This window comes from Pseudophryne corroboree, chromosome 5 (genome assembly GCF_028390025.1).
Source record: "Pseudophryne corroboree isolate aPseCor3 chromosome 5, aPseCor3.hap2, whole genome shotgun sequence".
NCBI lineage: Eukaryota > Metazoa > Chordata > Amphibia > Anura > Myobatrachidae > Pseudophryne > Pseudophryne corroboree.
The window spans coordinates 722,891,139-722,904,528 of NC_086448.1; the positions used below are offsets into that span (position 1 = coordinate 722,891,139).

General features: G+C 43.8%; 1 protein-coding gene across 1 annotated transcript in view; it reads right to left on the reverse strand.

Moving 5' to 3' along the window:
* ZFAND1 (zinc finger AN1-type containing 1) overlaps positions 1-13,390 on the reverse strand; it is a 64,993-nt gene that overhangs the window by 8,597 nt on the left and 43,006 nt on the right. The window contains exon 6 of the mRNA XM_063924001.1: positions 2,219-2,340. Coding sequence (XP_063780071.1) covers positions 2,219-2,340 — 122 coding nt within the window. The remainder of the gene's footprint in view (positions 1-2,218; positions 2,341-13,390) is intronic.

The window sequence follows — 13,390 nt, forward strand, 5'->3', positions numbered from 1 at the left end:
TGCCCTCAGGGCGCCCCCCCCCAGCGCCCTGCACCCATCAGTGACCGGAGTGTGAGGTGTACATGAGTAGCAATGGCGCACAGCTGCAGTGCTGTGCGCTACCTTGGTGAAGACCGAAGTCTTCTGCCGCCGATTTTCCGGACCTCTTCATGCTTCTGGCTCTGTAAGGGGGACGGCGGCGCGGCTCCGGGAACGAACACCAAGGTCGGGTCCTGCGGTCGATCCCTCTGGAGCTAATGGTGTCCAGTAGCCTAAGAAGCCCAAACTACCACCTGTTAGGTAGGTTCGCTTCTTCTCCCCTTAGTCCCTCGCTGCAGTGAGTCTGTTGCCAGCAGATCTCACTGAAAATAAAAAACCTAAATATACTTTCTTTCTAGGAGCTCAGGAGAGCCCCTAGTGTGCATCCAGCTCAGCCGGGCACAAGATACTAACTGAAGTCTGGAGGAGGGTCATAGTGGGAGGAGCCAGTGCACACCAGTAGTCTAAAGCTTTCTTTATAGTTGTGCCCAGTCTCCTGCGGAGCCGCTATTCCCCATGGTCCTTACGGAGTCCCAAGCATCCACTTAGGACGTTAGAGAAATGTATTTAGTGATGATATGTGAAAACATGACCCAATAAATTGCTGTTTAAAGATAAGAATAACGGCCATTATTCAATCTACTGTATTTCCTGTATATTATATCTGCCTAGGTTCCTGTACATTTTATCTATCATAGTTCCTGTACATTATATCTGCCATGGTTCCTGTACATTATATCTGCCATGGTTCCTGTACATTTTATCTATCATAGTTCCTGTACATTATATCTGCCATGGTTCCTGTACATTTTATCTATCATAGTTCCTGTACATTATATCTGCCATGGTTCCTGTACATTTTATCTATCATAGTTCCTGTACATTATATCTGCCATGGTTCCTGTACATTTTATCTATCATAGTTCATGTACATTATATCTGCCATGGTTCCTGTACATTATATCTGCCATAGTTCCTGTACATTATTTATTTATGTATTTAGTAACAGTTTCTTATATAGCACAGAATATTCTGTTGTGCTATATCTCTGCCATGGTTATTTCCTCTAGGAAATGGAGCAACTGGTCAAATTATAGTTATTGATGACAAATGTGTCCTTATTACCCGCATTATTAATCAACACAATTGGGAGTACTGATAGTTTTTTGCATACCACATTCTTCACGTTAAATTTTCCCAACTCCCCCGACGGACTGTCGATCATTGCTGGCCACTGACGTATGGGGGCCATAAGAAAGAAATACAGATGTGTCCTCATATATCATTGCTGCAGGTGTGCCAAATAGCCCCTCTCGGCTCGCCAGGTCCCGTGAGATTCTGCTAGTATTGAACATCTTTTTTTGTCAAAAATGCATCTTAGTCGCAGCGCTATGTGACAAGGACACACCAGGAGACTGTGCTGCTTAATCTGATATGTGACACTGGGATATCTGAGTGCAATGTAGAACAAATTTGAAAGCAGGGAATGTGGATTTTAGAGGGCATTCCTGGTAGGTAAGAAGGGGTAGTTAGGCAGATGCTAGCGACCGGAGACCATGTTCAGACAGAGAAAATGCACCTACTGTACCATAGGGCTGATGCGGACATGTACTAAGCAGTGATAAAAAGTGGAGACGTTGGCCATGGCAACCAATCAGCTACTCTGTATACTTTTATAGTATGCAAATTATAAATGTTACATCAAATCTGATTGGTTGCCATGGGCAACTTCTTCACTGGCTCACTTCTCCACTTTTATCACTGCTTAGTACATCTTCCCCATAGGGGTCTATTCATAAAGCAGTGTAAAAAGCGTGGAGAAGTGAGCCAGTGGAGATGTTGCTCATGGCAACCAATCAGCATTCAAGTAATATTTATAATTTGCATACTATACAAATATACAGAGTGACTGATTGGTTGCCATGGGCAACTTCTCCACAGGCTAACTTCTCCACTCTTTTCACTGCTTCATGAATAGACCCGATAGTTAGGGAAACCCTGGGCAGAGATGTTTATCACAGCTTTGCATCTGATAATGTCATGGTTTCCATGCTATGAGAGATTATTTTTTACCCCCCCCCCTCTCAAAAAAGATTGTAGGCATTATTACACTATAAATAATTGTTCAGGCAAATTATTTCTTGGTGCAGAGAAATGATGCATAAAAAAAACAGTCCCACTGTTTCTGTTTACAACCTACCTGAGGTAAAGACTTATCCCCCAGCGCGTGTAACTTCAGCTTCATCAGGGAAACCTTTGCTGCCGTCTCAGCATTTTTTGCTCCCCTTCGGACTTTGCTGGGAGGAGCAGACTTTTTAGAATCTGAAAATTTGATTAACATTGTCTTTTTATGAACAAGCCAGGATAAGGAATATTATCTAGTTATACAATGAAAATAGTACAAATCAAAACAAAGGGCCTAATTCAGCATGGATCGCAAAAGCCAAATTGTTCTCTAATGAGCAAAACCATGTGCACTGCAGGTGGGGCACATATAACGTGCTGAGAGAGTTAGATTTGGGTGGGGAATATTGGGGGTAATTCTGAGTTGATCGCAGCAGGATTTTTTATAGCAACTGGGCAAAACCATGTGCACTGCAGGGGAGGCAGATATAACATGTGCAGAGAGAGTTAGATTTGGGTGTGGTGTGTTCAATCTGCAATCTAATTTGCAGTGTAAAAATAAAGCAGCCAGTATTTACCCTGCACAGAAACAATATAACCCATCCAAATCTAACTCTTTCTGCACATGTTATATCTGCCTCCCCTGCAGTGCACATGGTTTTGCCCAGTTGCTATCAAAAATCCTGCTGCGATCAACTTGGAATTACCCCCATTGTTTCTGTGCAGGGTAAATACTGGCTGCTTTATTTTTACACTGCCATTTAGACTTCAGTTTGAACACACCCCACCCAAATGTAACTCTCTCTCTGCACATGTTACATCTGCCCCACCTGCACTGCACATGGTTTTGCCCATTAGAGAAAGATTTTGCTTTTGCAATCCATGCTGAATCAGGCCCAAGGACTTCATACAAATAAGGAATTTCACAGTGGGCAGAGAATTTATGTAACCGAACTAGCTGCAATTAAATTGTGTTAAACCATTTCTGTTTGAAACATAGGGCCTAATTCAGATCTGATTGCTGGGCTGCGTTTTTCACTGTCTTGTGATCAGATAGTCGCCGCCTACAGGGGGAGTGTAAATTAGCCGTGCAAGTGTGCGATCGCATGTGAAGATGAGCTGCAAAAATCCACTCTGTGCAGTCTGTGCGCAGCCCAGGACTTACTCCTCCAGTGCGATGAGAACAGGCTGATCGGGTCCGGATCGGACGTCAGACACCCGACACCCTACCTGAAAACGCTTGGGAATGCCTGTGTTTTTCCGGACACTCCAAGTAAACGCTCAGTTGCCACCCACAATTGGCCTCTTCCTGTCTATCACCTTGTGAGCTCCCGTGCGGTTGGATTTTTCGCACCATCCCGTTGCTGACCGCCGATGCCCGTTGTTGTCCGACGGTCGTGCGTATTGTGGTGTATAAGCATGCGCAGTTAGCTGATTGGCTGGTGCTTTATCACCTTCCACTTTATACGCATGCACAGGAGCTGATTGGCTGGTGCTTTATCACCTTCCACTTTATCACTTCACCAGGCTTAATAAATCTGCCCCATAATTCCAAACATACCCTCACAGGTCCCGTGTTACTCTGCTAGCACCGGGCACCGTTTAAATTTATTTTTAACCAAAAAGTCTGAGATTCAGTCTGAATCTGTATACAAAGTTCTACGATGCAGCAGCCGCGGCTTTTTCCACACCAGATTCCATTGTGCTTCATATACAGCTTCTATGTACTAAGCCTCAGAGAGAGACAAAACGGAGAGAAATAAAGTACCAGCCAATCAGCTCCTAACTGTCATGTTACAGTCTGTGCTTGAAAAATGACAGGAGCTGGTTTGGTTGGTACTTTATCTGCTTCCACTTTCTCTCTCTCCAAGGCTTAGTATATAGATCTCTCAGTGTGGTATTTCTTTGTTTATTACAGTATGTAATAATAAGATTTTACTTACCGGTAAATCTATTTCTCGTAGTCCGTAGAGGATGCTGGGGACTCCGTAAGGGCCATGGGGATAGACGGGCTCTGCAGGAGACATGGGCACTTTAAGAAAGAATTTAGTTCCTGGTGTGCACTGGCTCCTCCCTCTATGCCCCTCCTCCAGACCTCAGTTAGAGAAACTGTGCCCAGAGGATATGGACAGTACGAGGAAAGGATTTTGTTAACCCAAGGGCAAGATTCATACCAGCCACACCAATCACACCGTATAACTTGTGAGAACTACCCAGTTAACAGTATGAAAACAACATATCATCAGTTCAAGACCGATGCAACTATAACATAAGCCTAATTGAAGCAATAACTATATACAAGTATTGCAGAAGAAGTCCGCACTTGGGACAGGTGCCCAGCATCCTCTACGGACTACGAGAAATAGATTTACCGGTAAGTAAAATCTTATTTTCTCTAACGTCCTAGAGGATGCTGGGGACTCCGTAAGGACCATGGGGATTATACCAAAGCTCCCAAACGGGCGGGAGAGTGCGGATGACTCTGCAGCACCGATTGAGCAAACATGAGGTCCTCCTCAGCCAGGGTATCAAACTTGTAGAATTTTGCAAAAGTGTTTGAACCCGACCAAGTAGCAGCTCGACACAGCTGTAGTGCCGAGACCCCCCGGGCAGCCGCCCAAGAAGAGCCCACCTTCCTAGTGGAATGGGCCTTGACCGATTTTGGTAACGGCAAACCAGCCGTAGAATGCGCTTGCTGATTCGTGTTACAAATCCAGCGAGCAATAGTTTGCTTTGAAGCAGGGGCACCAATCTTGTTGGATGCATACAGGACAAACAGCGCTTCAGTTTTCCTGACTCCAGCCGTTCTGGCTACGTAAATTTTCAAAGCCCTGACCACATCAAGTAACTCGGAATCCTCCAAGTCACGTGTAGCCACAGGCACCACAATAGGTTGGTTCATATGAAAAGATGAAACCACGGGTCCGCAATTCTGCTCTATCCAAATGAAAAACCAAATAGGGGCTTTTATGTGACAAAGCCGCTAATTCAGACACTCGCCTAGCCGAAGCCAAGGCTAATAACATGACCACCTTCCACGTGAGATATTTCAACTCCACCGTTTTAAGTGGTTCAAACCAGTGTGACTTAAGGAAACTTAACACCACGTTAAGATCTCAAGGTGCCACCGGAGGCACAAAAGGAGGCTGAATATGCAGCACTCCCTTTACAAAAGTCTGAACCTCTGGGAGAGAAGCCAATTCTTTTTGAAAGAAAATGGATAGGGCCGAAATCTGGACCTTAATGGAACCTAATTTAAGGCCCAAATTCACTCCAGTTTGTAGGAAGTGAAGGAAACGGCCCGGATGGAATTCTTCCGTAGGATCATTCTTGGTTTCACACCAAGAAACATATTTTCGCCATATACAGTGATAATGTTTTGCTGTTACTTCCTTCCTAGCCTTTATCAGCGTAGGGATAACCTCAACCGGAATGCCTTTTTCTGCTAGGATCCGGCGTTCAACCGCCATGCCGTCAAACGCAGCCGCGGTAAGTCTTGGAACAGACAGGGTCCCTGTTGCAACAGGTCCTGTCTTAGAGGAAGAGGCCACGGATCTTCTGTGAGCAGTTCCTGCAGATCTGGATACCAGGTCCGTCTTGGCCAATCTGAAACAATGAGGATTGTTCTCACTTCTTTTCTTCTTATTATCCTCAACACCTTTGGTATGAGAGGAAGAGGAGGAAATACATAGACAGACCGGAACACCCACGGTGTCACTAGGGCGTCTACCGCTACTGCCTGAGGGTCTCTTGACCTGGCGCAATACCTCTGTAGCTTTTTGTTGAGGCGGGACGCCATCATGTCTATCTGTGGCAGTTCCCACCGACTCACAATCTGTGCGAAGACTTCTGGATGAAGTCCCCACCCTCCCGGGTGTCGGTCGTGTCTGCTGAGGAAGTCTGCTTCCCAGTTGTCCACTCCCGGAATGAACACTGCTGACAGTGTGCTTACATGATTCTCCGCCCAGCGAAGAATTCTGGTGGCTTCCTCCATTGCCACTCTGCTCCTTGTGCCGCCTTGGCGGTTTACATGAGCCGCTGCGGTGATGTTGTCTGACTGGATCAGAACTGGTCGGTCGCGAAGTAAGGTCTCCGCTTGACGTAGGGCGTTGTATATGGCCCTTAGCTCCAGGATGTTGATGTGAAGACAAGTCTCTTGACTTGACCAAAGACCCTGGAAATTTCTTCCCCGTGTGACTGCTCCCCAACCTCGGAGGCTTGCGTCCGTGGTCACCAGGATCCAGTCCTGAATGCCGAATCTGCGGCCCTCGAGAAGGTGAGCACTCTGCAGCCACCACAGTAGTGACACCCTGGCCCTGGGGGACAGGGTGATCAACCGATGCATCTGAAGATGTGACCCGGACCACTTGTCCAGTAGGTCCCATTGGAAAGTCCTCGCATGGAACCTGCCGAAGGGAATGGCCTCGTATGACGCCACCATCTTTCCCAGGACTCGAGTGCAATGATGCACTGACACCTGTTTTGGTTTCAATAGGTTCTTGACCAGAGTCATGAGTTCCTGGGCCTTCTCTATCGGGAGATAAACCCTCTTCTGGTCAGTGTCCAGAATCATGCCCAAGAAGGGTAGACGAGTTGTAGGAACCAACTGCGATTTTGGAATATTGAGAATCCAGCCGTGTTGCTGTAACACTTTCAGTGAAAGAGATACGCTGTTCAGCAACTGCTCTCTTGATCTCGCTTTTATGAGGAGATCGTCCAAGTACGGGAAAATTGTGACACCTTGCTTCCGCAGGAGAACCATCATTTCCGCCATTACCTTGGTGAAAATCCTCGGGGCCGTTGAGAGACCAAACGGCAACATCTGAAATTGGTAATGACAATCCTGTACCGCAAATCTTAGGTACGCCTAATGAGGTGGATACATGGGGACATGAAGGTACGCATCCTTTATGTCCAGTGACACCATAAAATCCCCCCCTTCCAGGCCTAACAAAATACTTTCTATCAGTAAACTCAGGAGAGCTCACTGAAAAGCACCCAACTCCTCTGGGCACAGTATCAAACTGAGGTCTGGAGGAGGGGCATAGAGGGAGGAGCCAGTGCACACTAGGAACTAAATTCTTTCTTAAAGTGCCCATGTCTCCTGCGGAGCCAGTCTATCCCCATGGTCCTTACGGAGTCCCCAGCATCCTCTAGGACGTTAGAGAAAAGGGGCTGGTACAGATTTGGTATCAAAATGGGGGTATATCACTGAGGGCACACAAATATAGCGTATTTCCTTACACATGCATAGCCGTACGCATCACAACATGCGTAATATATTGGCAGCACACGTCCCAGTTTATGACAAGTTACAGCCATCGTTGTGTATTTGCACCTGCCCTGTAATGTTGGTCTGCATGAGCCACACTTGCAATAACCCAATGTTACTGTACTCACGTCTGCTGTAATGATTGCTTCAGATGCCTGCAGGTCTGCAACCGCACATAAGCAGCGCAAACTGCTGTGTGCATTAGTCCTGAAGTATATATGGGCAGAGCTGTAAAGGTTTTTCTGTGTTTGCTACAAATTCTGTATAGTCACCCATTCACTAAAGGCAGGTGATATGCCACCACTATTTCTGTTTGCTGGAACATTAACTATCCCTCAGAGTTCACCTTTACCAGGAACTATGGGCCCGATAAAGAGGTGGACTCAATGCTGATGTTATTGCGCTTTCTTGGTACCGTGCACTGCACGTGTGCCGCCATGGAGCGGTCGTAGTGAGGTAGCGGATGCAGAATGATTGACCGTGAGCGTTTGTTGTGGGAAACTTGCAATCCCAGTTACCCAATAACTGTGAGCAGCCCGGTAGTACCTGAGTACACATACGAGACGTCAGCTGAATATAGTTTTATAGTCAGGAGACGCCGAGTCCTGGCAGTTTTCTCGAATACAGAGAGAAACATGGATGCATTTATTTTACACACTGTTTAATTCTGACTTTATTGATCAATTGTTTATTTTTATCTTCAAATTTCTGAAAATAATTTATTTTTATTTTTTTAACTATGCATATATGAATTATGCTTTGTTCCATTGTTACTTTAAATTGTTAACAATAATGTTTGTTTCCAATACAAATAAACTCCAGATCGTTACAAGGATAACACCATGCAATTATGTATAAATTAGCAAGTAAAAAAAAATTATATTGACAAGTTGCTTATGTTCAATTTCTTAAAACACATTTTTTTTTTTACATTTTAAACCCATTACATTTAAGTTTAACTATGTTATAAAACTAGTAATGTAAAAGCAAACATTAAAACACACAAAACAGAACATATGTATTATGTACCAATACACCATCAACATCATATTCAAATATCTAAGCCAGATAAAATATTAATTATGACCCAGCATAAATTGTATTGGGGTTGTGTTCAAAGTCTAAAGAGAACGTGGCAGGTAAAGTGGAGTTTTGCGTTTGAAGAAGAGATTGTCTCTGGGAAACTGTAAAATAAAATAAAAGATTATTTACTAAAAGTTGCATTTAGCTGCAAGTGGTTGGAGGTACGTGGGGGTGTGTTGCATGGTGGCTGGAACTGCATGGTTGCTGGTGGCGTATTTGATCAAGGAACAAAATGTCAGTGGTTGTAGTTGGTGCATTTAGCACATATGGGGTTATCTGCATGCATGCATGGGACTGCACATGCCTGTACTGTATTCTCGTTTTTGATTGGAATAGAATTCCAAAAACTTGCATTATGCATTAGTCTCATCTGTATGTCGCCATGCTCATCTGTATGCAGGGCCGAAACTAGGATGTGTATCACCCTGGGCAATGCAAGAATTTAGTGCCCCCACAAACAATAAATAAGCAAATAATTAATTAATTAATTAATTAATTAATTACAGTTTGGACACAATAAAAGATTTATAAGTTAGTTTCATATATATATATATATATATATATATATATATATATATATATATATATATATATATATATATATGTGTATCTATATCCTGACAAAATTTTATCATTGAAATTAAACGTTGACTGACTTGCATGTGAAAGCGTCCTGCTGCAAAGCTGTGAGATGCAAAGTCCTTTGAGTGCCGCATATCTACTCATCACTGTGTCCATGACACCAGCAGGCACCTGGGCACTATTATTTGTATGAATTTGGAGTGCCAGTCTTGTGTGCGTGTGTGTGTGTGTGTGTGTGTGTGTGTGTGTGTGTGTAAACATATATATTCAAATGGCAAAAAACAAAACAGTTTATATAGAGGGAAGGTGGAATTATTAGTTGGCATTAATGTGTTGTATGCATGAGCCACCTATATTCTGTGTACTGTCATACACAATACAGTAGAACATTAGATAATCTAATGTTGATGACATTCAAATATATATATATATATACATACACACACACACACACACACACACATATACATACACACACACACACACACACACACACACACACACACACACACAGTGGGGCAAAAAAGTATTTGGACAGCCACCGATTGTGCAAGTTGACCCACTTAAAGAGATGAGAGAGGTCTGTAATTTCCATCATAGGTACACTTCAACTGTGAGAAACAGAATCTGAAAAAAATACAGGAAATCACATTGTATGATTTTGAAACAATTTATTTGTATATTCTTGCGGAAAATAAATATTTGGACAATAAAAAAGTTGAACTCAATACTTTGTAGTATAACCTCGGCTGGCAATTACAGAGGTCAAACATTTCCTGTAGTTCTTGACCAAGTTTGCACACACTGTAGCAGGTATTTTGGCCCACTCTTCCATGCAGATCTTCTCTAGATCTGTCATGTTTTGGGGCTGTCGCCGGGCAACACAGACTTTCAACTCCCTCCACAGATTTTCTATTGGGTTGAGGTCTGCAGACTGGCTAGGCCACTCCAGGACCTTGAAATGCTTCTTACGGAGCCACTCCTTAGTTGCCCGGGCGGTGTGTTTGGGGTTATTGTCATGCTGGAAGACCCAGCCACGTTCCATCTTCAATGCTCTTACTGAGGGAAGGAGGTTTAATTGCTGACATATTTCCTAAGGTATTTTGCGGAAAACACAAAACAAACTAATGTACCAGGCCAGCCGTGTACTGTAAAAACATTTAGAATATATGGACGTATAAAATGAGTCAGCAAAGCGGAAAAACAAAATATGAATACTTTAAACAATTCATTAGTCTATTTTATTTGTAGAAGAATTACTTTGACACACCTATGAAGATGTTTTGGTAGTTGTATACATAAGATTTAAAATAAATAAATCACACTGTATGTTTTTCTTACACACACAGTATAAAAGTCTGTATTTACAAAATAACATGGTTATTCATAGCATATAGAATGTATAGAAAGTCAAATACAGAAAGGTTTTTTCCTTATAACATTTTTTTATGCTCTAGTCCAGAGGTTCTCAAACGCAGTCCTCAAAGCACCTCAATGGTCCAGGTTTTAAGTTTATCCTTGCTCCTTAGGAAAAACAAACAAAAAAGGAGTGTTATGGTAGACTTACCATTGTTAACACTCTTTCTGCGAGGTACATTGGTTCCACAGGAAATCATTGGGGTGTAGAGTGGACCTTGATCCAAAGGCACCAACAGGCTAAAGCTTTAGGCTGTCCCAGTATGCATTGGGGCCTCCTCTATAAACCCCGCCTCCAGGCACTGAGAGCTCAGTTTCGTTAACCAGTCCAATGCAGGAGCAGACAAGAGAGAAGGCAGATGTTAGTCACATAGAACCACATTCTCACGACAGGAGAAGGTACCAGCGGCTAATGCCATACAAAACCTAAAGAAGGTTAACAGGAAGGTTTGGTTTCGCACAGGAAGAATATTATGGTGATGATCATAGATTTATACAAGAATTGTAAAAAACTGTTCAAATGACCAACAGTATTACGCTTAGAGATCCTTAAAAGAAGGTATCTAATAATTATTGTAGGTTGGTGGTGCTCCCAGAGTCAGTAATAATTGGATAGGGAGGAGAGAAAAGAAAGACTCTGTGTTGGGGCACACTTTGAAAATTATGAATTTATTAAAACTTGACTTTTAATTTAGTATCACATAAAAAAAAGGGGAAGATAGTTTGATACAAAAAAATGTTCAAGTACACAGAGTATACATATAATGATAACAGTCTACACAGGAGTATTATTGAAATGTATAAAGTATAACAATAAAGTAAATAATAGATTATTTATGAATCAAAATTAGTTAGCAGAAATCATTAACAAGAATCAGGATAAGCCTGATGGAAAATTAAGAGCACCTATGGTGAAAAATTTTTGTAAAGAAAAACAATTATATGCCTGAGTCGATCAAGATAAGGAGTACAAATAAATGACATTAAAGTGAGATCACTGTGGTAATAATAATAGGTTGTTAGTGATCTATTGACCTATGTGATCTAGAAAGAAGGCATAGAAAAGGTATAATTGTAATATAATTTATAATTGGAATACCAATTAACTGATGGTGGTCCCCTAGGTGGAAGCTTCCTTTTGCCCTCAGGAGTGATGCTTCAAGAGCGATACCGTCAAAGCCAGTCTGGCCAGGTCTGGTTAGAAACAAGGGCCCTGTAGGAGGAGGTCCGGTCGCTGAGTAAGTAGAAGGGGATGCTCTGTCGATAGACCCTGCAGGTCTAAGAACCAATGCCGTCGAGGCCACTCTGGAGCGACTAGAAGTAGTATTCCTCCTTCTTGACTGAACTTCCATAGTACTCTGGGCAGGTGTGACACTAGAGGGAACACGTAGGGCAGCCGAAAGTTCCATGGAACCACCAGTGCGTCCATGAACGCCGCTTGAGGAACCCCGGTCCTTGATCCGAAGACCGAAACCTTGTGATTGTGTCGAGATACCATGAGGTCTACGTCTGGTAGGCCCCACCTGTCCACTAGGAGTTGAACACGTCCTGGCTACTGATGAAGTCTGCTTCCCAGTTCAGGACACCCAGAATGAACACTGCCTATATGCTGGCAGATGGCGTTCCGCCCAACAAAGGATTTTTGACACTTTCCCCTTTGTCAATAGGCTTCCAAAGCAGACTTGATGGTTATGTATGCCACCGTGGTGGCGTTGTCGGATCGTACTTGAACGGGTCTGTTCTGTACTAGAAGCAGGGCGAGAAATAGTGCATTTGAACACTGTACTCAGCTCCAGATATTTATTGGAAGGAGAGATTCCCCCCTGATCCAACGACCTTGAAAAGAGTGTTGCACCAACAACGCTCCCAATCCTCTTAGACCGGCGTCCATAGTCAGCAGGACCCAGAAGGGATGGCCCCTGCTTATTTGCTGATCCTGGAGCCACCAGGTCAGTGACAGGCGAACCTCCGGAATCAAAGAAATCATAAGAGATCTGATTCATTGAGGCAGGCCATCCCACTTGGAAAGGATTAACCTCTATAGTGGGCGGGAATGAAATTGAGCGTACTCTACCATGTTGCAGGTCGACACCATCAGACCAAGTACTAGCATCGTCAAGTGTATCGACACTTTAAAGCGACGACTGAAGTGCCTTATTCTGTCCTGAAGCTTCAGGACTTTTTCTGGATACATAAACTGTCTCTGACTGTGCGTGTCCAGGAGTGCCCCCAGGTGCACTATGCTCTGAGCTGGGACCAGCGAGGACTTCTTCCATTGATAAGCCACCCGTGGGCTTGCAGGAAGGTTACCTGATGACATAGAAGGACTTCGTGGGAATTTTCCAGAATCATCAGGTCATTTAGGTACGGCAGGATTCTAACTCCCTGGCGACGGAGATGAGTCGTCATCACGGCCATGATCTTGGTGAAGATCCGTAGCCAGTCCAGATGAGCCTGGAATTGGTAATGGAGGTTGCCATTAGCAAACCGCAGAACTGCTGATGCGATATGGCAATAGCTATATGCAAGTATACATCCTGTATATTCAGGGATACCATATAGTCTCCGGGTTCCATAGCCAGTACAACTGAGCGCAGCATTTCCTACGAAACCTGGACACTCTCACAAACTTGTCCAAAGATTTGAGATTAAGTATATGCCGAAAAGACCCATTGTTCAGACTAAAAAAAACAGGGTCCTAAAGTAACCTCTGCCTCTTTGGGCGGAGGTACCGGCACAACCACTCCTGTCTCAGGAGAGAACTCACCAGTTTGTAGAACTTGCACCTTCCAACGAATCCGAAGGGAGAGCCGTAGTGTAAAACTGGCAAGGGGGACGTCTCTGGAACGAGATAGCGTACCCATGAGAGACAGCTTCCAGTACCCATGCGTCTGA